Source organism: Rhea americana, unplaced genomic scaffold (genome assembly GCF_003343005.1).
Source record: "Rhea americana isolate MKP2758 unplaced genomic scaffold, rheAme1 scaffold_225, whole genome shotgun sequence".
NCBI lineage: Eukaryota > Metazoa > Chordata > Aves > Rheiformes > Rheidae > Rhea > Rhea americana.
This window is the reverse complement of record NW_028186341.1, coordinates 85,410-109,971: the sequence shown is the minus strand read 5'-3', so window position 1 is coordinate 109,971 and position 24,562 is coordinate 85,410. Positions and strand designations below refer to the sequence as shown.

General features: G+C 46.7%; 1 protein-coding gene across 4 annotated transcripts in view; it reads left to right on the top strand.

Annotated features, from left to right (window-relative positions):
* OTOF (otoferlin) overlaps window positions 1–24,562 on the top strand; it is a 111,180-nt gene that overhangs the window by 20,205 nt on the left and 66,413 nt on the right. For all 4 annotated transcript variants that reach the window (XM_085305684.1, XM_085305683.1, XM_085305682.1 and 1 more), the window contains exons 3-5: window positions 163–251; window positions 18,009–18,108; window positions 23,582–23,793. In XM_085305684.1, coding sequence (XP_085161810.1) covers window positions 163–251; window positions 18,009–18,108; window positions 23,582–23,793 — 401 coding nt within the window. The remainder of the gene's footprint in view (window positions 1–162; window positions 252–18,008; window positions 18,109–23,581; window positions 23,794–24,562) is intronic.

The following is a 24,562-nucleotide window of genomic DNA, read 5'->3' as shown; positions in this document are numbered from 1 at the left end:
TCCAGAGAAGGAGACTTCACAGCCTCTCCGGGCAACCTCTTCCAGGGCTCTGTCACTCTCACCATCAAGTTCTTCCTTACATTCAAGTGGAACTTCTTGTGTTTCAGTTTGTGCCCGTTGCCACCACAAGCCTAACACCTTCATCCTGTCCTTTCTCTGCAGACCTTCCGCTGGCCAGTTGCCAGCAACATCGAYGGGAATGAGATCTTGGAGATCCAGGTGTTCAACTACAGCAAAGTCTTCACCAACAGGTGAGAGCGTCGTCTTCCCTTCCCTCCCACACATCCCACTCTGAGTCTGCTCCAGCTGGAAGCGGGAGCTCCTCTTTGAGCCAGTGCCACTTTGGAGCCACATCCCTGTTTTGGTCTGGAGACCAGAGGGTGAGAAATACATTAGTGATGTCTTCTGGGTAGGGCAGSGAAGCTCAGATCCAATCTTTTCTCTTTGTCTTCGAGCAACTATGATTCCCTGGCATAGAGGGCAAAATGGGAATTTACACACTCAAATGCCTGAAGTTATAGACTAGATTTCATCTTCAACACTTCAGTAAACCAACTGTAAGTGCAGCCACCTGATATAATGCCCCTGGAGTAATGTACCTCGCTGAGTTAATTTGCCAGTGGCTAGCAATCTCATCATGGTCACTTCCATATCTATGATTTTCCAAAGGTGTTGTCATGTGATTCAACACTATTTGCATGTGTTTAAGAGAAAATTAAGTATTTTGATTTGTTATCAAGGTGGAAATTGATACCTAAATTTAGTTCCACAGCTTTGCAAATTCTGTGCTTGCTGGTTTATCTTACTCTGTTTGTATCCTAAGTTTTTCTCATCTAAACATTCTGATAGTTGCCAGGAATTCTATATTATGTGCAACGTTATTAACATTTTAAAGGTTTATTTCTGAGTTTTCCCCACAAATCAGTAATGAACTTGAGAGAGGAAATGTTTTTTGGTCCCTTCAATTAACCTCAGTGTATTTGTCCTGACTGTCATTGCAAAAATACAGGAGCATTTCACAAAAACAACTAACTCAAAGTCTCCTACAGACCTTCAATATTAAAGACAGGAAAGGAGAAAAAGATCTTTTGTTCCAAAGTTTGCAGGCTGTATTAACAGTTCGTAGCCTAACCTAGGACAGAGGCTCTGCTGAAGGGATTTGCTGCCTTTTCTGCTGTGGGGCTGTGGATCATCTCATGATCTTTCTTCTCCCATGAGCAATGATTTCCAAAATAGAAGTCAAATCTTCACAGGGAGCTCAGAAATAGGAGGGGGAAAAGGTTTTGAGAATTGCTATGTGGAAGGAGGGGAACCAAGGTCACATGTAGTTGCAGTTCTGGTTCCCTGTGAACAGGAGAAATTCACTCTAATGTGTGTTCAAAGGGATCAGTAGCTCCAATGATAGCACTCATAGAAAATATGGATTAAAATGGAAGAGGCAAAATTACATCATGTACTTATGTTGCAAATCAATACTACAGACCGTTTCACTGACTTAAAAAGCCACCACCACTCATTAAATGGCAGGAGCTCAGCCTCTGCCAAACAAAAAGCAAAATGCTGCTAAAGGAGACCGAACTCACAGCTTTTGGCATCAAAAGCAGATGTATATGCATCTGTGCAGGGCACCACCCCAGCAGTTGTGTGACCTGGGGCTCTCTGCTCCTTCCCAATCCTTTCCACCCTGTTTTCTATCCTTTTACAAATTCTTTCAGGACCAGGGAAGGGCTCTTCCTTGTGTTTGGGTATTGCATTAGCCATTGGGTCTGGAGCCCAGGTGGGATATACACTGTTGTAATAATTTGTTGTATTGAGTAATTATGGTAATCATTTTTGCCCTGAAATCCAGTGTCTTCCCTGGCTGGAGTTCAGCAGGGTCTCCAGAACATCTCCCAAACACACACAAACATGTTCACTGCCAGCAAAAGCTTACTTCAGAGCCAAAAAATTGAAGCTGCGAAGAGACAGACAGATGGCATGCAGGGTGGGAATGCTAAATATATGTGATAAAAATTACCAAGAATTACCTATCTTTGCCCTGTGTTTTAAATGGGAGCTTGAGTAGCAGAAGCAGAGCTGAAAGAACGTGTTTCACTTGGTTGCTATCCGGAAGGAAGAAGACATGGGGGTCTAAGCTCCCCAAGGGGTCTCAGCACACCTGACCAATTTTGGTTGGGAATGGATGGCAGATACAGACAACAAGGGTGGTCCAGGGCTTGTGGTGAGATTTCTGCTCTGCCATAGGATCCATACTCAGTGCAAGTCACTTCAAGCTGTGTTCAAACTGGTTGCTATGGGTGCTTACATTGCGATAGTGCAGCTGTGGCAAGTTCATGAGTGATGTCCACCCAGAGCACATACAGTAGGAGATCTCGGAAGCCATGAACTGTCCAAGAAACAGTGTGTGGATTGATTCCTTGGAAACTGTGCAGCMCACACAGGTGGATGGGAACCTGAGAGGAACAGATGCAGACCTGGGACGTTCAACTCCTTTCCTAGCTAGCTGTTGAGGACTAATGTCATCTCCATCCTCTGGAACCTGCCATTTTTTATTGTATCCATGCCAGCAATGGCACTTCTTTGGCTGGCTGCTCCTTCAGTGCCTCCCTTGAGTTTGGACTCCCTTGGTCTGAGCAAGCAGCCTCCTTCTTGCTGTGAGTRCTGTCACTGCTGTGTAGTGTAATGTATAAGCAGCTAATGCAGGTTTATTGTATCTGAAGGAATGGCTTTCTTCGAGCAGGCTCACCAGGAAGATGCCTTGATGTTGCCCCCTTCCCCAGGGGCTACCTTTCCTATCTGCTCTCTCTTCATTGCCATCTGGAGCTATCTTCTTCCTCCTTGGTGTGGCAGCCCCTCTCCCTCCTCCTGCTCATTCAGCGTCATTATTCCTTTGAGTAGGGAGGCCTCATCTCCTCCAGCTCCCATGGGYGCTCTCCAGCCTTAAGCTAGGTGACATGAAGAGACAGAACAGCCCACCATCCATGATGGCATGAAGCTCCAGGGGAAACCTCATCCTGGAGTCTGAGGGACATTTGGGTGTTTAGACACTCGTGGGGATTAAGGAGGGAATGGCTCTCAAGATGGCCTTTGTGTCTCGGGGTAGGAGCAACCTGACCTAAAACATTTCTGGCAACTGCTTGTCCAACATGTTCTTAAAAACCTCTGTCTGGTTCTTCCTTACCTCTCTCCAGCTCTATAGGTTGAAGACAAAACTGTCCTCGTCTATTCCTCCCCCGTTTATACAGCTATGGATCAATTGGCTGCTTATTCACCAAGTGTCATGCTGGGCCGGTGTGCTGCGTGCCCTGCACACTCTACAGAGCTGTCGTCTCTGCGGAAGTCCAGTCCACTTTCTGTTAGCCTGAGGTGTAAATGCTTGATCCTGAAAGCATTTTTGGCATGTGAGTGCCCCTTTTGTTTGGCTTAGGTACATCTTAAGATCCTCACAGTTCTTTCACAACTGACTGCTCCATAAGTCTTCACATTACTTGAAATTTTTATTATAGATTACATAAATTCTTTCTACATCCCAGTCACAGATGTAGTAATCATGGGCTTAATAGCAAAATTCCATCATAACACTGTCACTCAAAGATGATTCTGAACTGATCTCCTATTTTTAGGAATTCTCCATTGATCTGTTCTTGTTTCCTACTGTGTAACATTAATAGCAAACAGCATTAAACCAAACATCTTATAAGATTATATTCCTTTCGTGCAGTTACTAGAAAAACTGACTTCAAAGCAGCAAACCAAACTTGTTTTGACAGGCCTTATCTCCTCATAAAATAACCTTGAATGTCATTGATTACATTTCAGTTTTTAATTGCTTATTCACTGAATTCCGTACAAGCTTTTCTATGATTTTCCTAGGATGGCTGCCAGGTTAGCCCAGCTCTCTCCATTCACCTTGTCTGAATACTTTGTTGTTCTCGGATTTCCCTATTGTACCAATTTTAATTAAAAAATGGTATCAGTGGATCTGAGGCTGCCAGTTCTTTTATGATGATTATACACAAATTATTACTGGCCTGGAACAATGAACAAAAACATTCAAAACACCTGTTTTGCATTGTTGTGGACCAGTACAGGGACTATTGCTCCGGTTTCTAGGATGCATTTGCCTTGGAAAGCAGAACTCATCATTCCCAGCAGCGCTGGGACCAGGTCCCAGTTCAAAGTGTCCTGTTGCCCTGCCACGGGATGCAGCAGAGCCAGCTCTGCTGGCCTGGGCTTGGCCTGGAGTAAACGTATCCCTTCATGAAATCTGCCCTTGGTGTCCTCGCCATCCGTGCCGGACCGCTGCCCCTTCCTCCTTCCCTCCTCCTTTCACTGATGTGGAAAAGCCTCTCCCTCGTTAGAGCAGTTTTCCCTGATCTGACAGCCGTTGCCTTCCCCTGGGAAGAAAGCACCACGCCAGGTCATCGGCCAGGCTAGACCACAGAGCCGGGTTTGGTCCGYGCTGCAGAGAGCACGCCTCCAGTTACAGCAGCGACGTAAATGCCCTGCCTTTATGSATCAGGGCTGCCCAGAGGCTCCATCAGTGGCACTGAGCTAATTGCAGAAAGAACACAACCTTGATTAAGAAACAGAGTGGCAGAGCGTCTAGCATCTTCCCGCAGAGGTCTTTTGTGGAGTTTAATTACCTGCTCTCTCTTTCTCTGCTAAATTAAAAAGCCCTTCAGGTCAGAAACAGTTTCCTCATGGTGACATTTTATAGACAACAGTAAAACGATCTCAGAAACATGTTTGTGGAAATGTCAGGCTGCCCCCCAACAGTTCAGAGGTACCCAYCATGGTGCACTCCCCATGCAACCTGGCTGCTTGCTTYGGCCCACTGGCGCAATCCTCTCCGCAGTCCRGGACGTGAAACACGGACCTTTCCAYGGCTGACACGGSATCACCTCCCTGAGAGCAGTGAGGCTTTAAGGAGGTCCCATTTCTGCTCTGGTCTGGGTCGATTCTGATCATATCATCACAGGTACGGCATAGCAGGGGATAGTTTCTAGGCCTATAATCCTAAATTTACCTTATTTCAYGTTACCATGGGCTAGCAAAATTCAGATGGTTTGTAATTACACATCAGGCAAGGTAACTCGCAAAGTTATCCACAGTACCTTGAATCTACTGGTCTGCTGTGGCCACCCYGCAATCCTCCAAATGATGCTGCATGAAGAGACAGAGAAACAAAGAGGGCAAAAGCAATGATCACTTCCTTTAAAAATGAACAAAAAAGCCCCACAACAAATAACTAAACTTCTTTAGAAAAGATTACAGGGAAAAAAACTGTAAGAAGGAAATGAACGGACAAACAAACAAAAGCCAAGGCGACAAAAAGTGGAAAGTGGAAGGGAAACAGATGGACGAGGTTGCTGAGGAACTTAGAGCAGCTGTGGAAAAAGGTTGAGTAAAGTGCTTTTTTAGCTAATCCATGTAGGAAGTGCCTTGCAAGGATCAGGAAAAGGAGTCTGTGAAGGACAAGGAAAGGAACTGGGATCAGAGAGCCGTTTCAGCAAATGCCAGACAGGATAAGCTCCAAAGAAGTGACTCTTAGGGAAATTACGCCTGTAGAGTAAGTCACTGTAGTACAGTGTAGATGACACAAAGGCAGAAGCAGGCTTTATAGCAGCCTAGAAAACCACACGTCCTAAAAAAATTTGCCAGCAAAGTTCGCAATTGATGCAAAACTCACACTGCTGGGGTTGTGCCATCTACAAAATCAACTGGTGTCTCCTCTGGGACATTGCAAGATATTAGCGGTGTGACTTCAAACAACAGACCCCAAGACTTTCACCAAGGCATTGCTATGGTGAAATGTGGTTTCAGAAAATAGCTTTCCATTGACCCAAATAACCCACATTTTGGCGATGAATTTACTTTTCCAAACACCACCAAACCAACAACCGTACTGAGACAGCAGCTGATGACTGTAGTGAACTACTGTGTCGAGGATTTGTGTGAATAAGGGCAATGCCCCAGATTGCCTCTGCCTTGGTGGTAGTGAGAAGCAGAATCCCAAAAGTGGCCTCGTCTTGTTTCACTGTTGATATATGTGTTTATRGGGAGTTAGGGCTCAACTCAGGTGCTCATAGGTGGTGTCCAGTGTCCTTTGGGTAGCTCCTGGTTTTCTAGCTTCTGGAAGGACCCAGGTCTGCCCTAGCTCCAATGTCCTATCTGAGCATGAATGGCAGGAAACAGCTTACAGAATRTACTACTCCAAGTCATGAATATAAAAGGATTAGCCATGGATTTATGTCCAGACTGATGGCATTCCTCCCACTGTCTGGGAAATGTCCACATTAGTAAATTAAACAGTGCCAAGACACAGCCAAGGGTACTACYTCACAGCCACCCACCCTGAAGTGCAAAACAAGTCTTAGCAGGAGGTCAGATGGACTCAGATCTTGGAGAGGAGGAAGAGGACTAGGGAGAAGCAGAGCCCTGGCGATGGGTATGCAGAAAGATGAGCCATAGTCTCTGTAAATAATTCACATGCGGCTGATCAGCACTATTCAGCAAAGCCTCAGATAAAGGCATGACACCTGATGCAGGTCTGCTGTGAATAATGGAGAGGACTGGTGCTGGGGCATGGCTGTACGGCTCTTTGTGTTGCTTTTGTTTCCTGCCTGGGTAGCCATCACTATGCAGCTCATTAGTTGGTAACACAATCCTTTCGCTGGACCTGGCAAGGCGCCTCGGCCTCCTTATGGCAGCTGTTGGTCTGTTGGCTTCTCAGAGGAGCTATGGGTGTTGTGCCCAGRGATATTGTCTCTGGGAGAGATAACAGCAGGTTATGCACATGGCTTTTCTTGGAGAGCCATTCCTTAGGGCTCTGCATGTCTTAATGTCCAAAGAAGGTACAGACCATAGAGGTGGAGATAGTCTGTGAGAACAGCTCAAATGAGCCTGATGGATGGACCTATCTCCAAGCAAGTACTCCCTGGCAAGTAGCAGTTTCTTCAGGAAAAAACATATAAGAAACAGATTTCTACAGTAGTCTAAGGTCATTTCCTTTGAATGTCTCTCCTCTGTCTCCAAACCATCCTCTTTCTTCTTCCACTGACATTGTGGAAAGTCAGGAGCTGACTTCTCAGAGACCAACAAGACTGAGTGGAAGCAGGCAGCACCAGGGCAAGATATGCCAAACTTGTCAGTGYATCTCCACAGCCACCTCAATGAATACAACTCTACTATGAAACTAGAGGAAGTTTTCAGTGTCTGTCCTGAGCCCTTGGCCAAAGTGGACATGGCCAAGCTGGAAAACTCATGTCAGACCTGGTTGGCAGTACTCTGCTGTGTGTGGACAAGGTGCACTGCCATGGTCTGACGGTGCTTAACTTACTAGAGTAGCTGTGGTCTAAATATCTCACGCACAACAGCATGACCAATATGCTTGGATCCTACAAATGCATCCTGAAGARTATGAGATGCTTCATGCAATGCATGGAATTCAGCTGGAATTCAGCTGGTGAAGCCAAACAGCTGACGCATGGCAGGATGACCTGAGCAGAAACACAGAGTTCCTGCTGGGAATACAGCACTCACTTCATCTCTGTCCTCTCATTCTGGTCCTCTGGGGAGACCTACAAAACACTTTCATGATGAGAAAAGGATCCCATGCTCAAGGGCTGTGAGAGAGAAYACGTGCAGGAGAAATGTGCATGATGTAGGGTACCAGCTATGGATATATGTGTGTGTCTGAGCACAAGAAAACAGTGAGACATGTTTGAGCAATGTGTGATGGACCATATGTGTGGGAGAGGCACAGGGAAGCAAAACCAAGTCAAGGCAGTGGCCAGGGCAGTACGTCATRCCCTCTGGATGGAGAGATACCTTGTTGGTGAGACTGTCAAAAATATAAATGAAAAAATAACCTTGAATGCAGGAGTCTGATCCATGCTCTAACCAGCTGAGCTAAACCCACCCTTCCACGTGCTCACATTTCTTACCCATTGGAAGAGCCTGGACAAGCCTCTTCTGTGCCACATGTTTGTGCCCCTGTGCAAAACAAAAAAGAATGGTTTTCACTTTGAGTGTAGTTTCTTTTCCTCCCAGCTATGCATATGTTACTGTTTTCCTCTCCAGGGCTAGAAGCAGAAACCAGACCTGGCCAAAGGCCAAGAGCCACGTTATAGAGCTGTCCCCTCCCTGTCTGCTCACTGGGTGATGCAAGGGTGGGGGTACAGATAACGTCCACCTACCGAAAACCGACGCACAGCGAGAACAGGTGGGAGCTGGCTCTCATTACCCGACACGACAAAGAGACTAATTCCAAGTGCTTTTAACACAGCACTATGCTCTCCGGGAGAAAAATAGAGCTTCATTTCATCCTTTGTATTGAGACTTCTCCAGTGATTAACAGTACTGTAGAATTCCTGTCTGTTGCATGAAACGGGACTTGCAGAGCCCAGGGTCCCAACGCTCACTATTTCATCTGCAGAAAATAGTCCAGTGCAGACTCCCTGCAGAAATAGTATCGTGGAAAAATAATTACTCCATGTCCTGCACCGTGTCGCTCCTCTTGCCTGATGTTGTCGCTGCCTGAGAGAGCAGGCAAGGCCAGCACTGGGAGAGGAGGCTGCGGGAAGGTAGGACACTGCAAGAACTGTAGTTTGCAAATCAGAAAGTGCCACAGTTTCCCCAAGACCGTGCTTGGACTGCGGCTGGGCAGGCCATTCTGCAGCTGAGCTTGCTTGAATAGCACGGAAATCTGAGCTGCAGACCTTGATGCGTTGTCGGTGTAGCAGATGTTTCAGGTCTCCTAAATTTTTTCCCTCAGTCTGGGAGAGCCCCAGGATACCCTCAGGTCACATCTGGGTGTCTGTATCTGACACACTGGATCACTGGATAGGTGATGCCTCTGGTGCACATTAAAAGATGTTATTTTTGTCCAGAGAATTRCTAAAATGCAGAAAACAATTAAACCTCTTCAAATGAAACTTARTATGTTTTTGATCCAGACAAATCACATTGCAGCACACCAACCTCTTGCTATGTCTGATTTTGTTCTAGTTCAAAACAATCCTTTGAGTTCCTTTCTAATTTCATCAGGAAGCCAAAAATTCATATGGGAAGATCTTAATCAGGTTTGGGGATCATCCCTAAATCTTATGATTTGTATTTGCCATTTTTAGCTGTGTTTCGGTTTCCCAAACTTTATTGGGAAATCCAGTCCAGGTGTGTCTCTTGGAGGGAATGTTATGCCTATCTTAGTCTTTGGGAACAATCTAGTAACCTTGTCTACCCAAACATAATTAAAACAGCTTTTCCCAGCAATCTTTTCAGCACTGGAAACACAGAAAGTTGCTTTCCAGTGCAGTCATAGTCTGTCTTTATAACCTGCTGTAGTCTSTATGTATTTATTCACTACGAAGTAGCAAAAAGGATCTAATAGAATGGGAAAASAGAGAAAGGGATGAAAGCTCTGGAACAGTTTTTATATGAGGAATGGTGAACAAATTAGGGCTCTTCAAGAGGTTTGCACGGATGGCCACATGGGTAAACTGGAGCGGGAGCAGCTACTCATTTTCTGCTGCCTTAGAGAAATTTGGAGGCTTAAATGAAAACAGCAAGATGGAAGAAAAGCGAGTGGGTCTTCAGACAACAGGTGAGCTGTGGAATGCCTCACCACAAAATCTTGTGGATACCAAAATTCTACAGGTTCAAAAATTAATTTGATGTCTTCATGGAAGAAAAATCTCTGGGAGTTACCGAACACAAAGAAATCCTGTCTGGCCTAGGGCGTTATGAGGTGGGTATCTCACATAGGTCAGCAGACTCGTGTTCTGGAAGATGGGGTTTGATGAACCGTGGTCCCCCCTAATCCTCCAGGGCTATCATTACAGATCTGTCCTCTCCTGAGAGCCCAGCCACACCACTCCTCCCTGTCTACTGGCTGCATGCTTTCTCTTCATGTTTTTCTTAAATCAACATAAGTATTTTTTTCTTCTCCATTGCACTTCTTGAGGGATTATTCATCTCTGAAGAAGGTCTCAGATTTATTTCTTTTCCTGGTGATGAAAAATGAATGCAGTGGAGATACCACTGAAGAGCAACAGTGTCTCCTCTTGCAGATACCTCCTCGTGGTGGGGTTTGTGGCAAACACCAGAGCTCAGGGGATTGCAGAGCCTGCTCAGGTTCCCAGTCCTTTGGGCTAGGGTCTGCTGAACATCTACAACTTCCATGTCTGAAACCAGCTGTGACATCAAGCTGAAACCTTCCTCCTGCACAAATCCCCTTGCACTGGGATGACTGCAGCAAGCAAGTCTGCTGCCTCATTARGGCTTTCTAGCATCAGCTTCCATGGAAGGGAAAAGATAAATGGAAAGGGCGTGCTTGGTTATGACCTGAGAGGACTGGTGTCACCAGGGGCAGGAACTCGGAACGGTAGAAGTTTCCATACGAAGTGAGAGATGCAAGCTAATCAGCTGAGATCTCTTCAGAGGTATCAGCTCAGCCTTTCTGCGAGTGATACCGTGTAATACAACTTGTTCAATTTTGCAAGGCAAGGCCAGCACGTGACAAAAAAAAAAAAAAAAAAAGAGCACGCTTGTTTGTGGCTGTGGCTGTGGCTGTGAAATGCTATGTGTGGCTGATAAAGATGCACAGCTAATTTGGACAGATCCCCCAAGAGAGGAAAGACCCTCCCTCCAAGCGGAGCACAGTGATCTGTCAAGCCCAGACTTTCCAGGAAGAGGTGCAAAGAATGATCTTGGCTCTCCAAAAAGCCAGAGTAAGATAGGCAGGGAAAGAGCAGGCTGCATTGGCTGGGTCGTTTTAAGTCATTGGRTGTGTTCACTTTGGCTGGCCAGCAGTCAGGAGGTGGCTTGTTGGCCCCCACCAGTCTCATTTTGCATCACCAGGGAGACATCAGATCGCGATCTGCTCCAGCAACCTAAAACCTAAAAAGCAAAACTTCACACAGACCAGCTTTGGCTGGTGATAGTCTAGGCAGCCAGTTTAAGCTCAGTAGTTGGCAGAGAAAGACCAGAACCTCCCACGAGCRTTTCCTCCCAGGCACAGATACATCCAAAGCTGTCATTCCCCTCCCTTTGAGGACAGATTTCTCCCCTTTGATCACAGAGAGCCTGGAGGCCGCAGGGACTAATAGCAGACTGCTAGGTGGCTTCAAACAGGTAAGATGAACCAGGCTCTGGTGGCCTCTCAAGCAAACAGACAGAAAAGCGAGTAACTGAAACAGTACATTTTACTCTGGTATTTTCATCTAAGCTGCATCAGGGCTTTTCGCTTGCTTTTTTTCTTGTTTGTTTTTTTGTTTTGTTTTGTTTTTTTGTTTCGTTTTGTTTAATACGTTTCTGGTCATTGAGCAAAGTCTGTTTTGGAAAAGAGTCTTTGAAGATTCCTCTTCCCTGAAGTATTAAAAGCACAGAGAACATAGCCAAACTTTACACAAACTCCAGCAAAGGCCATGTATGACATTCCTGAGCAATTTATGCCTCGAAACTTTCCATGTTTCATCAGAGGGGTTGGTAAAATGATCTTTCAAGGGTTGCAGTGGTTTCCATACAGCTTCTAGATTCATGTGACTGAAAATCTGTGGAGTTTGTCAGGAGTACCTGGGGGAGAGGCGATGGCACACTGGGTGTAGAAAGCACATCAGCTGAAACGGAGTTATTCTCGGGTGTTTGGGGAGCAGAAAGCGTGCTTGGGAGCTGCAGTGCTTGCATTTAYGCACAGTCACTGTGCAATATCAATAAATATAAACAATTTCTTCTTGTGCCTTATACAATGCATGCCCTGGAGCCTGAGCCAAAATGAAGAGCCCTTCTCACTGTATAGCCATCGTGGCTGTTTCTGTAAACATCTGACCTTTAGAATTTAAGGCTTCCTAAATTACTTACCTCAATAATTACTTACACTGATAATTACCTTCTTTGTACTGGGCCTGTATGTTAATGTTTGGATGAATCTGGAGAAATGTAGGGCACAACAGCTGTTTCATCCAAGCAGCCTCCAGATATTAAAAGTTGCTTCAGTGAATTAACTTTTTTCATCAAACTCTTCCAAAATTTCTCATTAAATATAAATGATTTTTATTTTACCCTAGAAGACAAGTAGAATAGCATAATGAATGCCACTCAGCATTGTCTTATTGAAATAGATCCTGTCAGGTAACTCTAATTTGGGATGAGATTACAGATCTGGTTGCTAAAGGTAATGGTGGTAACGTGGATACACTCAGACTTTTGTACAGTGTTTGACTTCGTCGTGCACAATATTATGATCAGGAGATGGAAAGTCTGCAAAACTTGACATGGCATGTGCTGAAAGTATCACATGCAACTAGATCCCAGGGGTAGCTGGAAACATCTCKGAAGATGTCTGACACTAGAGGAGTCCTGTGGGGATTTGGTCTTGTCACACAGCATTTACATTTTCCCTGTGTGCAGGGAGAAGACAAGCAGTTACAGCTAGCAGCACCACCAGAGTCAGCCAATACTGGGAAAGCCGTCTAGGGAAGGCTGGCACCGAGCTGTTGCAATTGCCTGGTAGCCTGGGGATATAAACATTACATGACTCAGTGCAGTTGATCATTTGCCTAGGAATGGGAAATGAGACGTACGTTGTCGGATGGTGACTGCATTTTGGAGCTGCTGCTGTGTGGGAAAGGCATGGCAGCCATGGAGAGAGCAAGGTCTCCAGGCCACACTGTATCCCAAAGGGCTAGCCTGGTCCCGGCAAGGTCAACAGCATGATGTGCAGCAGTAGAAAGGTTTTTCCTATCTCTCCATTTAGCYCTGAAAAAATATATCTAGTGTTAGGAGCCACAGGTTTGGAAGGATGCCCCAAAATGGGTTGACAAGAGAGGAGCAGAGAGACAGGCTAATAGATCTACCTTTACTGAAGACACCAGCAGCGCTGTCTCTTTGRCTTATTGATAAGGAAACTAAGAGGTGATCATAGCATAGGAGTGGCTGTCTGAGAAACGGGGTTTTGGTGGCCGGCTCTGGAAGCTGACAAATCAGCAGAGGTTCATCAGCTCTGTTAATTTTGGCTGGGCTAGACTGAAGCCACGAGGTCATCTATGACCCATTAACGGGCTGTGTAGAGAGATCAACCTCTCCTGCAATCACATCTCAGTAGAGGAGCCAAATTCCCCAAAACCCCAAAGCGACCGGACCCCGCTGCTCTCTTTGCAGATGCCAGGACGGAACGGGATGCYTGTGAGCAAGGCAGTGCTTGAGGAGCGAGCCGTGTTGTAGCTGAGGYTCTGGAGTCTGGAGATGTTGCTGCTCCGGCATGAGGGGTTGTAACTGAGTCCTTCGGTGTTTGCAGCTGGTAGTGTCAGGGTGTCAGAAAGCATCTTGGCAGGGGAAGGCAGAGAGAAGATGCTTCAGTGGGCAGGTGCTGTGGCTGCTCCTGGCTGCCCKCTCCACCCTCACAACATTCCTCGTACCATTTTGTTTTCAGACATTGGAAGGTGAAGAGTATCGAGGGTTTGTTTGGGTGGGGGACAGGTGAGGCTTGTTTGTATGTTGCTTCAGCACAGTAACTGTTCATTTTATTGCTTTTTTCTGTTTGATATTGGATTGCTATCATACTTTCACATCTTCAATTTGAATAGGATCCAGTTTCTCCATCTAGCTTAGTGCCTTCCCCAAACATCCCCAGGACCCTTCCCTTCCCCAAGTTCCTGGTGGGGCTGGCCATGGCCAGGCTGGGAAAATCCCCTTTCCCAAATGGGCCCCATCCAAGCTGCCCCAGGAACAGCCCTGTCCTGGGCTAACCCCTATCTGTCCAAACTGTGATGGGCTGGGGCAGCTGGGGCAGGGCACACTGTCCTGGGCCAAGCTTGGCAGGCAGTGTCCAGGTGTGGATGGGCGAGGGGACAGTGCCCAGGCACTGTTCAGTTCACTAGTTTAGACAGAGCTGATAGCTGCAAGTGGTTCAGGAGTGGGAGACAGACTCTCCCTGAGGTTAATGCTGCTGCACTGGCTGAATCCTTCCTTGGACGCCTGAGCTTTGCTTTTTGGGGTGCCCAGCAGTCCGAGACTGTCCTGGTCTGAGAGTTTGAGCAAGATCTAAGGACCAAACCAGCCCAGCCTGGAACTAGCAATTTGTGGGTTTGAAACAAAAGATGTTCGTATAGTCTGATAAAATTACTAGTGACCCAGAAAAAACTCTTTCCATCAGTAGAACTGCCAGGGAAGGGAGCAGGGCATTTGATGAATTATGAAACGCTTGGAAGCGAAATACTCTGTAGACAGCTGCTGAATATTTCATTCTCTTTTGCCTGGCTCTTGCCTGTCAGGGGAAGTGGGTTGAGAGGGGTCCAAGGAAGGAGACCTTTATCCCAAGCCTAACACAGATGCATCCTTCTACCCACAAGCTGAGCCCTGGCCTTGAGCCTCTGAGAGAAGCTGGGGAAGGCAGAGGCGAGGCACACAAAACAGGCTGAAGGGCTTACGAAGATGTGTCAGGAAGATAGTGCCAAGGACTGCATCTCACCATCTTATTGTGGCTGGGGAGAAATTGTCATAYGGGGCTAGAACTGGCTCGAAGATACCTGCTTTTATCCTCTCCCTGCTATAGCAACGGCATGCGATTACGAGCACTCAAAGGCAGCGTGTGCTTTCAACTGCAGCTCAGCTGGAGAGAGCACAGTAGTGCTGGGGCTCCATGTGATGTTGCTCTATTCTTTGAACTCCTCTCAAGTGACCCAGTCCCAGACAGGAGCCAGCACTGAAGCAGGTCACGGTAATAAGGGATGTCTGGCAGGTTGGCTCATGTTGTCAGGAAGGGACCCCCGTGTCCTGTCTCACCACCGTCTACTAGCAGCTGTTTAGAGGAAGCAGAAAGTGTGTCAGAAGAGTCCCTCCTTCCCTCAGTGCATCCTCTCAGCTTTGGCTTTAGATATTTCCCAACAAATGCAGTTCCCTGGCAGCAAAAATTCATTGCAAACTTTCATCGCTACTCATTTAAGACTAATGCCTCTGTTACTTCTTTGAGGGTCAACACTACTAGCCATCATCTGAAACTACCATCATCACTGTGCAAAACCGGCCCCTCAGTTGACTAGTGCCTAAAGGATGTAACCTAAAAGGAGAGGTGCAGAGAGCTGAATTGGTTTGGTCTGGTGAAGAGAAGGCTCAGGGACAATTTAGCAACAATCTGCAACTACCTGAAGGAGAATTTCAAAGATAACAGTAGTGACAGATGAAATAATAAGGGGCAACGGGCACAAACTGCGGCTTGGGAGGTCCAAGTTGAACACTGGGAAAATACGTTTTCCCAGGAGGATGGTACACCCTAGGAAAGGTCAGCAACGAGGCTAGGGATCTCCATCCATGGAGGTTTTCAAGACCTGGCTAGACAAAGCCACGGGCAACCTTACCTAGAGTCGGTGATGATCTTGCTCAGTGTAGGAGGTCCCTGCCAGACAATAGTTCTCTGATTCTGACATATTAAGGGAGAACAAAAGATCTGTGACCTGCAGTGAGATCCCTAAGGAACCCTAAGGAAAAAAAAGTCAGCTCAGCATTGATTTGTTGTTCAAACAGCAGCGGTGAATATTGGGCTGCAGAGGATTTCAAACAGGAAATGAAAATATGTTCGGGCTGTGAGAAATGAGTGCAGGCAGATTCTTAACCCTTTACAATTGCAAAATAAGATGAGATAGCTTGAGACCATTTTAGAGCAGACTCTGCAGCTTAAATGCCGAACAGAAATGCCCAAAGCTGTGGCACTGCAGTCTTACAGTTGTTCATCCTGCCTGTCTGAGTCTGAGGGTGCTGAATGGTGGCTTGATTGCAGTCTCATGTTAAGGAGAGGGAGCACACCCTGTCTTGAAACCACAGCTCTACCAAAATAACTTGATTTTAGAGCTCAGGTTACAAGAGTAACCTTTCAAACTTGACTTCTCTGGACAGCCACCTGCTGAAATCAAATCCAGCCGTGAGCAGAGAGCAGCCCTGCAGAGCCCTACAACAGAGACCGAAATCAAATCTTGAGAAATAAAATACAGGCGTTTCTCAAGGAAGCCTTTCCTAAACAACACAGAGCTGTTAATGGAGAATCACATTATTTGGCAAACCCTGAAATACAGGCTGAAACAGCATCCTTTTTCCCTGATGAGCCCATTCTGGGAGAAGATGTAGGTCTCCTTGGAGGTGATGATGCATTATTCATTTTGCATAAAGCACTATGAAATACACAAAGAAAAGGTGTTAGTGTTTAATGGCCTACGTGGCATCCTGAGCACAGATTTGAAAGAGCTTAATGCTAYGGTCTGCCTGTGTGCACAGCATGGGAGCTGAGGTGAAGCGATGAACATCCTGCAGGGTGGTCAGTGAGCAGGAGCTGGGAAGGACCCCATGCAGTACGACATACTGGGACAGGTCTGCCGTGGCTGGACTCCTTTGCTTCTGCAGCATCACACACAGCCACAGCAAGCTAAAGCAGGGACCATTAGAGGTTTGTTGTAAAGCAAAGCTCCCCTGCTGCTACAAATCAGATAGAGCTAGGCAAGTGGATAAGCAACATCAAGGTGGATTTTCTTTTTTTTTTTTTTTTTTTTTGGAGTTTTATTAAGGTGTCACCCCCCGGAGCAGGTCATTTGATCAGTGGTAATGGAATAACTATGCTGCACAGTCTGATTTCTGTTCCCTGATCGCTGAAACACCTAAGGCAGTAATGTCTAATGCCATGTAACACAGCGGGGACACAGGAAAGAGTGCAAGGAACTGTCATTTCCCATGGGTGGAGAAGGAGGAGAGGATTACAGAGGCTGGGTAGCGATGACTCCAGCCTCTGGGTCAATGAAAACACCAGGGAGCTRCAAAAGGCTGAGCAGACCCTGCTTTTCTAGCCAGCCTGGTTCAGAGGGTGACTAAAAGCATAACAGGATGTCTTGAGAGCTGGGAAAGACATAGTCCATCCTCCGCTCCGCCACAGACTCCGTGTGACATGGGGCCAAGCTGATAACACCCGTATGTCTTGGGTCTGCCAGCTACTCYCTCTCTGGAGGGCTGTGAATATAGATACCACATCAGGTGTTTGGGTTAACAGTGACATAGGAGCCCTCGATACACCCCAGCATAGAACTGTGCGTATTTATCTCCCTCTCTGAAGTCAYGTCTTGATAAATCAGCATTGCAATGAGTAAGTGCTGCCCTAAGATTTGCAAGGAAGTTGTTTAATCGTCAGCAGCTTTCTCATAGCAGAACACTGCAGAATCATTCCTGATGTGCCCTGTAATATCTTTGCTTTCATCTGGGATTATAATGCTGGCAATGCTGGTGATAACTTGCAAGGCAGATCGTATAAAGCAACTTAACATTCACTATTCCAGGGCTTTTACTGTGCCAAGAATCACTTGTTGATTCATAGCTGGCTCTTTTATCAGACTAACTTAGCCCAGTCTGGGAAGGTCCCTTTGGTGAAGCACCAGAACATGAAGAACATAAAGCCAGAGCTCCTTGACAAGCTATGAGCTGGTAAATAAGTAATSATTTCTATTAAAGAGCACTAGGCTTCTCTGCTCTCTGTGATATCCATTCCGGCCTCTAATTTAATGAATGTGGCTGCATTTAGCTGCACACAGTGCTGTACTCTCTGGCTGGCTGCAGGGTGCAGGCAGCAGGCTGCAGTAAGCCACAAAGAGCAATTAGAAGCTTGCATCCCACTAATCTTGCGGAAATTTAGGTGGTGGTCAGATGCTCAYGGAAGAACTGGCCATGTTGGTTGAAGATGTCACATGCCTGCTCCTCAGCCTCAGTGTTTGTACTGGTCCATGTTAGGAATCACCAGTACCTACAGCAGGTCCGTTGGGATGTGAGCACTCCTCATCTRTTTCTGAGTTGCAGCTCCTTGGCTTGGCACCAGTCCTACCTCTCATGTCTACATCCTTACAAGGCCAACGGGAAGGGAAAACACTCACACACCCTCTGGCGACTTGGCCAGCAAAGCCTTTTCCCAGCAGGAATGGATGCTCGTAGGAGCGCACAACAGCTCATCTCATCTCACCTCTTTCTTCTCTGCTCCATAGGCTCATTGGCACTTTCCGGATGGTCCTGCAGAAGGTGGTGGAGGAAGGGCAGCTAGAGGTGACAGATACACTCATAGATGACAATAATTCAGCCATTCAGGTAGGTCACGAGGAATACGTGGCTACTGCTGCATTTCGTTCAGTTAGTGGTCTATCTCTCTGGTTGTTTCTACACTGACTCTCTTGAGGGAACAGTCACGTATGTTCTCTGTGATGCACCAGAATCTCTAAATCCTCACCCCTTTTCTTGACCACATTATTCCATGTTCTAAGGCCAAAGGTAGCTGGGACTTTTTTGTAGGTGGCACAGTAAAAGCTGTCTGTACTTCATGCTGTGAGGAGACGAGGGTGTGGGGTAGGAGTGCAGACAGGAATGGGTGAGGTTTGCACGCACTTAGTGCTTGATTTGCACACTGATAATGTGCAATTGCTTATGCACCATTTGGAAATAGCCTGACAAAGTCCTGCTACTGGAGACCTGTGACAGGTCAGAGCACAACATGGTCTTCAGATCCCAGTAGAGGAAGCTGAGCAACTGCTTAGACCACAGTCCCACGCTGAGCTCTGTGTTCTTGATGCTCTCTTGCTCCAGAGCAACCCCATGAGGGCTCTGCCACAGCCATTAGTATATTAGCTTTAATCTGGACCATCCCTATGTTTCATCTGACTCTTACCAGACCCAGACAGCCTCTGCCCCCAAGCAGCCTTGTGTTGTCTCTCTTCATGACCAACCCTGTGTGTGTTTACTCCTGGCCAGTCCCATTCTGCCATGCCCCCTTCAGTAGTACTGATTATTTGAAATGATCTACATTTACAGCATTTGTCCCCTGGCACTACCTTTATCTGACCCCTGTGGCTCATAGCAAATGAGAAATATCTCACATTGCAGCTGCCCTAAAGTCTTGTTCTTTATGCTCTCACGGAGAAAGTCAGGATAAGGAGTATCTGCAGGGAGAGCTGCCTTGCAGACAGCCCTGCCCCAAATATCTGAGAAAGCAGCTGGCAGAGAGGCCCATTTGCCATCAGCYGTGTGACATGCTAACATGGGGCTTAGTGATTGCACGGCCCCTGTCATGAGCTTTGGCAAGGACRAGGCTTCCCGCTCTGTCCGGGTCCTCGCCCCTTCTCTGGAGCCACCGATGCTGAGGAAAAGACTGTCTGCATAGCTGTATAACTCAGTGTTTTTCAAATCTGGTTAACACGTCTCATGGGGGCTGTTCCCAATGGCGACTGAGTTTTATAACACACTTCACAACACAGCTACTTCTAATCTTCTTGTGTATCAAACCCCCAGTGTTTTCTTAAAAAAAAAAAAAAAAAAAAGTCTCTTCTCCTCTTCCTCACCCCCTTTTTTATTCCATCAAAAGCTGCTTCCAAGGTTCAGCATAAATGTGCAACTGCATACAACCCTCTGTGCTAACAACAGGCAATTAGCAATGAAAAGTCTAGTGGTTTCATTAGTAGGAGTCAGAAGTTGACTTCTCCCCTCAGTAGAGAGGGGATGAAACTAATGAAGTACAAGGAGGAAGGGGAAAAATGGAGAGAAAGCAGACCCAAGATGTGGTGATTTCAGGACTGGAGAAGATGCCTTATCATGAGATGTGCAAGCCCATTCTGCTTGGTTTATCAGAAAGGATACTGGGAAGCGGCCTGACTGAAGTCCATGAGAACCTCCCATGGAAGAAAAACCCCATGTTTTCAAGACCCTTTGGTGTAGCAGGGAGAGACAGGAAAATCAGTGGCTGGAAATTAAATTGAGGCAATTTCTTAGTCCTGAGGATGATGGATCTTTAGAATGAACTAACCTAGGACCAAGGTCTGGTGTCTGGTGACCTGGCCATTAGTTTAGTATATGTTGCATAGTAGGTCAAAGCAAATGATCTGTTACCCTTTGTTTTGTAACCTTTTACATTTTTAAAAGCTGTGTATGTCTAACTAGAGGAAACTGGAAGGCAAACAACGTTCCCTCAGCCCATGCCTGATGTACTGAGGTGGTCACCTCCTTTCTGAGGGTTCCTCATCTGTAACACGGGACCAAAAATACTGCTATGCCCTCTTAGTCTCGTTGCAGCTCTGCTGAGACTTTTGTCAGTTGATATCTGTAGAATTTTCTGGAAAATGAAAATACTGATGGTTGTGTGTTGCTACAAAATCAGGGCAGCCCAGGGAAGGCAGTTTTTGTAAAAGGGATCTCTCTTGAATAACATAGTAAATCCCCACATGTTCTCTGCCCCATTAAGCTACATGCATACACATGCACAAATCCTGAGTTTCTGGTGCTTTCCTTGGGAATAAATGCCACATCCCTCTATTTCCCTTCTGCTTCTGRGACACAGTCTTAGCCCCAGATCACCCTTGTTCTACCTGGAGTTGGCAGATAAGGGTGTGTGTTTGTATTCTGTGCATTTAGCAGGATTTCAGATTTGAGAGTCCTTCACCCATGCTGTATCCATAGCAACTTCAGGGACAGAGAGACAACTTAGCTTCATAAACGCTCTCTCCAAACCATCCTCTCCCTATCTTTGCTCCAGTAAGATGAATTACTTTAGACTGAGGGAACTTCCAGAACAGAATCCAGAGGGCAATGCCTGGGATGTTCTGCATGGAGAAATGTTGCTGGAGATATAAATTGGGTTTCAGAGTCAGCTCTTCCAGAGAGGTGACCCATGTTCTCCTGGCCTCAAGAGYTACTGATTCTTTTATTGGGTGTAGGATTGGGCCATATCCATTAAGAGCTGTTGCAAGCGGAGAGAAGGCAGGGGACCGAAGAATGATTAGATGTTATTAAGAGACAGAGATGGACAGGGATAGAAAGCCACCGCCTGTCAGCCAGGATAAGTGGCCATCTGAACTCCTGGTCCTTGGCGATGCAAAGGAAAAGGGGTTTGCTTGGAAGGAACGTGCCCCTCACGTTGAGCAAACTGGAAAACAAATCRTCTGCAAGGACTGCAAAAGCATCCTCGGAATTATGCAAGAAGAAAATGTCCTTCAGTCCTCCTCCTGCAAACTTTGCCTCCCTCAGATCCTTAAAACCTGTAGTTTTCAAGGCATATTTCCTCAGCAAAGGCATCTGAGCAAGATCTGGAAGTCTCTTGTGCTGGGTAGAGGCAGCTTTGATCTCCGGAAATCGCAGCAGAGGACAGGGAGGTGCACACGGCGTGCAGGGCAAGGTAATTCCTCTTGCTATACGCCTCCCCTGTTGACAACACGAAGAAAGCTATCAAAAGTCTTCTGATAAAGAAGAAATCTTTTTAACAAGCACGGGAGCCTGCGCTCAGCCCGCCACGTCCGCACGACGCGCGTGTCCGTGCGTGCTGCTGCAGTCCGCGGAGGCGGCCGTCTCCCCGGAGGGTGGTCCGGATCCTGAGCGTGGGAACCGGCCCCCGGACAACAGCAGAGCCCAGCGCCGCGGGCTCCGGGGCAGGCGAGCTGCTYCGCACCGAAACGCTTGTGCTGCTCAGCCCTTTCCTGCTTCTAGCTGACCAAAGCACTAGCAGTAACATTCGGAAGGGCTGTTTGTAAAAATGGGCATTTTCTGGCCAGAGAGAGATACATTTCTGTTCTTCACTGCAGGCATTTCTTGGAAAGTAATTTCCAGGCATAGCATCGTCGTTCTGCAACCAAACACAAAGGAGAGGTTGAAGATGGTTCTCTTTTTCCTGTGCTGACTGCAAAACATCACTGGCAGTTTTCAGCCAGCTCTAATAACATTATCRACTTGCCTTAGTAAAGAGTTTAAAAGATTTAGGAATTACAGAGCCAGAAAGGATATTACAAGCAGGTAATCTGGCCTCTTACACTAGAGGTTCTGGGAAGCCTCAGAATTTATTATTATTTAAACATGTGGAAAAGAGAAATAAAAAATGATTTTAAAATACCCCRTGACAGGAGATTCCATCAGCCCTTCAGTTAACTATTCCACTAGTTCATTTTCTTTACTGTTTAAAATKAAAGTTTTGTTTCCAGTACAAACTTCTCTTGGTTTATGCTTACAGCTACTACTTCCCTCCAGTCAAGGGATGCTTTTTTTTCAGCCCAAAACCAAATGTTTCATTTCATTCAACTTATATTTTTTCATTTCTTTTAATAGATTTTAAAACTTTAAAGTATTGCTAAAAACAAGATTTCAAAATAGTGTTTCACAACAGTCTTGAAGTGGTTTGAAAAATGTGAAAAATTAATAATTCAACATAAATCTTTTTCTTTCCTTTAAAAGAGCTGAAACAGCTTGACGAGGTCAGCACAGCGTGGCAAATCATTCTGATTGACTCAAATTTCTCTTTTGCACTACATAGAATAAAATCAATCAAAACGTTCCACAAAGCTCTGTTTCCAGCTGTGTTTGAGTCACCTCTTAATTTTCATTTGTTAAATGTACTAAATTCCTTGAGCTCATGTCTCATATTTTCCAACCTTTCAACATACCTGTGACAAGCTGTAGTTAGAGAGAGTCAGTATACTACGTCTCTTCCTAAAAATATAGCTGAAAAAGAAAACATACTTTTTGCAAATTTTCCTGCTCCTGGCTTGTTTGCCTTTTCACCAGTTCCCAAAAGCTGACTCCTAAATGGATATTAATGATGAAAATTTATGTATACCTGAAAAAAGTCTTGAGTCACAGAGCTGGAAAGGAGCATCTAACCCACCTTCCACAAGGCAGGGTCAGTTCCACCCATTTCTCCCAGAGATGTGTCTTGCCTGTTCTTTAAAACCTTCTGTGACAAYTACCCCTTTTCCCTGGGCAGTTGAGCCTGGTCTAGAAAAGTTTTGCCCCTGTGTCTAGAATCAATCTTCTTTGCATCAARTATAACCTCTAATTTCTCAGCTGAAGCTGGACGGAGATGGGCACGGACAGCTGAGGAGCAGCGCCCGGCCCTGGCGCTGGTTAGTTCGTTGCTGTAGCAGCTGAACGGAAGGAGTCAGGGCTACCACAGGGCTCCTGCAGCTGCTGGGCAGGAGCAAGACAAGATGCAGTGACCAGATGTGGCACCACAGCCCTGCACAAATTCTTAGTAAAGTTGTACGCCACAGGAGAAAAAATAAAATAAGTACCAACTTGAGATGTCATCAGCAGCTCTTGGTGCCTTCAGTTGCTCAATGGGAACCCGGAGGAGGTGATTTAATGGAGCACAAATCAGTGGGCTAGGCAGAGAGGTAATGCAGATATCACACTGGCAGATTTTCCTGCTTACCCACCTACAGGCAGAGCTGTGTCCGGAGCACGGCTCTGCAGCGCAGGGGCCTTTGATGTCACTCACATCTGATGCATCTGACCTGGGATGCAGCAGCAAAGCCAGGTGGATGGGGTCTCTGAGCAAGAGGGAGGTTGTGGCATAGTTGGACCACCTCCCGGGGCTCCACGCTTGGTGGAACGGAGCTGGAGACTTGCTCGGCAGGTGTTGTACGCACTGCGGGAGAAGAGACGTGGTGGGTTGGTAAGGCAGCACACAGCTCCAGCTCCAGCTTGTGAGGTACGAGTCAAAYCAACTGGAGCAATATCACCTCTTGGCAGGACCTGCCTTCCTCCCTGTGCAGCGCTCACAGGCTGAACATGTCCCTGTTGTGTGTTGCAGACCAGTATCTCCATAGAGGTCAGGTACCAGGCCACGGACGGCACGGTGGGGGCGTGGAACGACAAGGAATTCCTGGAAACCCCCAGCCTCCAGTCAGAAGGGGATGGCAGATATCCCTCAGAGACGGACAGCCTCCTCTCCAGCCACCGGCAGGGCTCGGCCGTGTCTCCGAGCAAATCCAACCAGCAGTCTGCAGAGAGGAGCTTCAGGAGGTAATGTGAAAAATAAACACTTGAAGGTGTGTGGTGACGTCCAGCCCGGGAGGTGCTAGTTGTAGGTCTGTTCCTGTTATGGGAACTGCTGCGCTCTTGGGAAGCAAGGGAGAGCATGGGGAGGGCTGGATTTGCTTTTCCAGGTGGGCTGAGGCAGACTGTGCCTCAGGACACCACTCTTCTCTTGCAGAGGAACGATGCCTAAGGAAAAAATTAGCTCAGCAGGATTTTTTCCTCCTCCCTGTAAGTGATGCCTTCTTTTCAGAAGAAGGGATCTGCCTCCCACGTATGTGACAGTGGGTAGCGTGCGGTGGAGGAGGCTGAGTTTCCAATGTAATTAAGTACAGGTTCAGCGAGGATTGAGGCTCTGGCTGTTGGTTAGGCCTCCTCATATTGGACGGGTTTAGAACCATTTGCAGATGTGCAGTGGGGTTTTGCATGTTGGAGGCACTCGTGATGCCACCTGGAGTCAGATGCCTTCAGTGCGATGGATGGAAATGTGCCAGGCAAGGTGCATCCAGGGGAAGAAGGCAGGCTAGCAACGAGGCTGTGTCCGGGGTGGAAGGTGATAGTGCCTCCAAGGGTGACCATTTTCTGGGGGCGGGGGCATTACGAGTGCTCACATCTCATAGCAAGGCAATGGGAACAGCAAAGGCTGGAAGAGCAACCAGAGAGACTGTGGCACTAAACATTAATCCTGGAACAGACAAGCACTGAATTTCTCACAGACATTTGCAAAGCTTCCTCCACAGCAGTCTACTGGGAACTC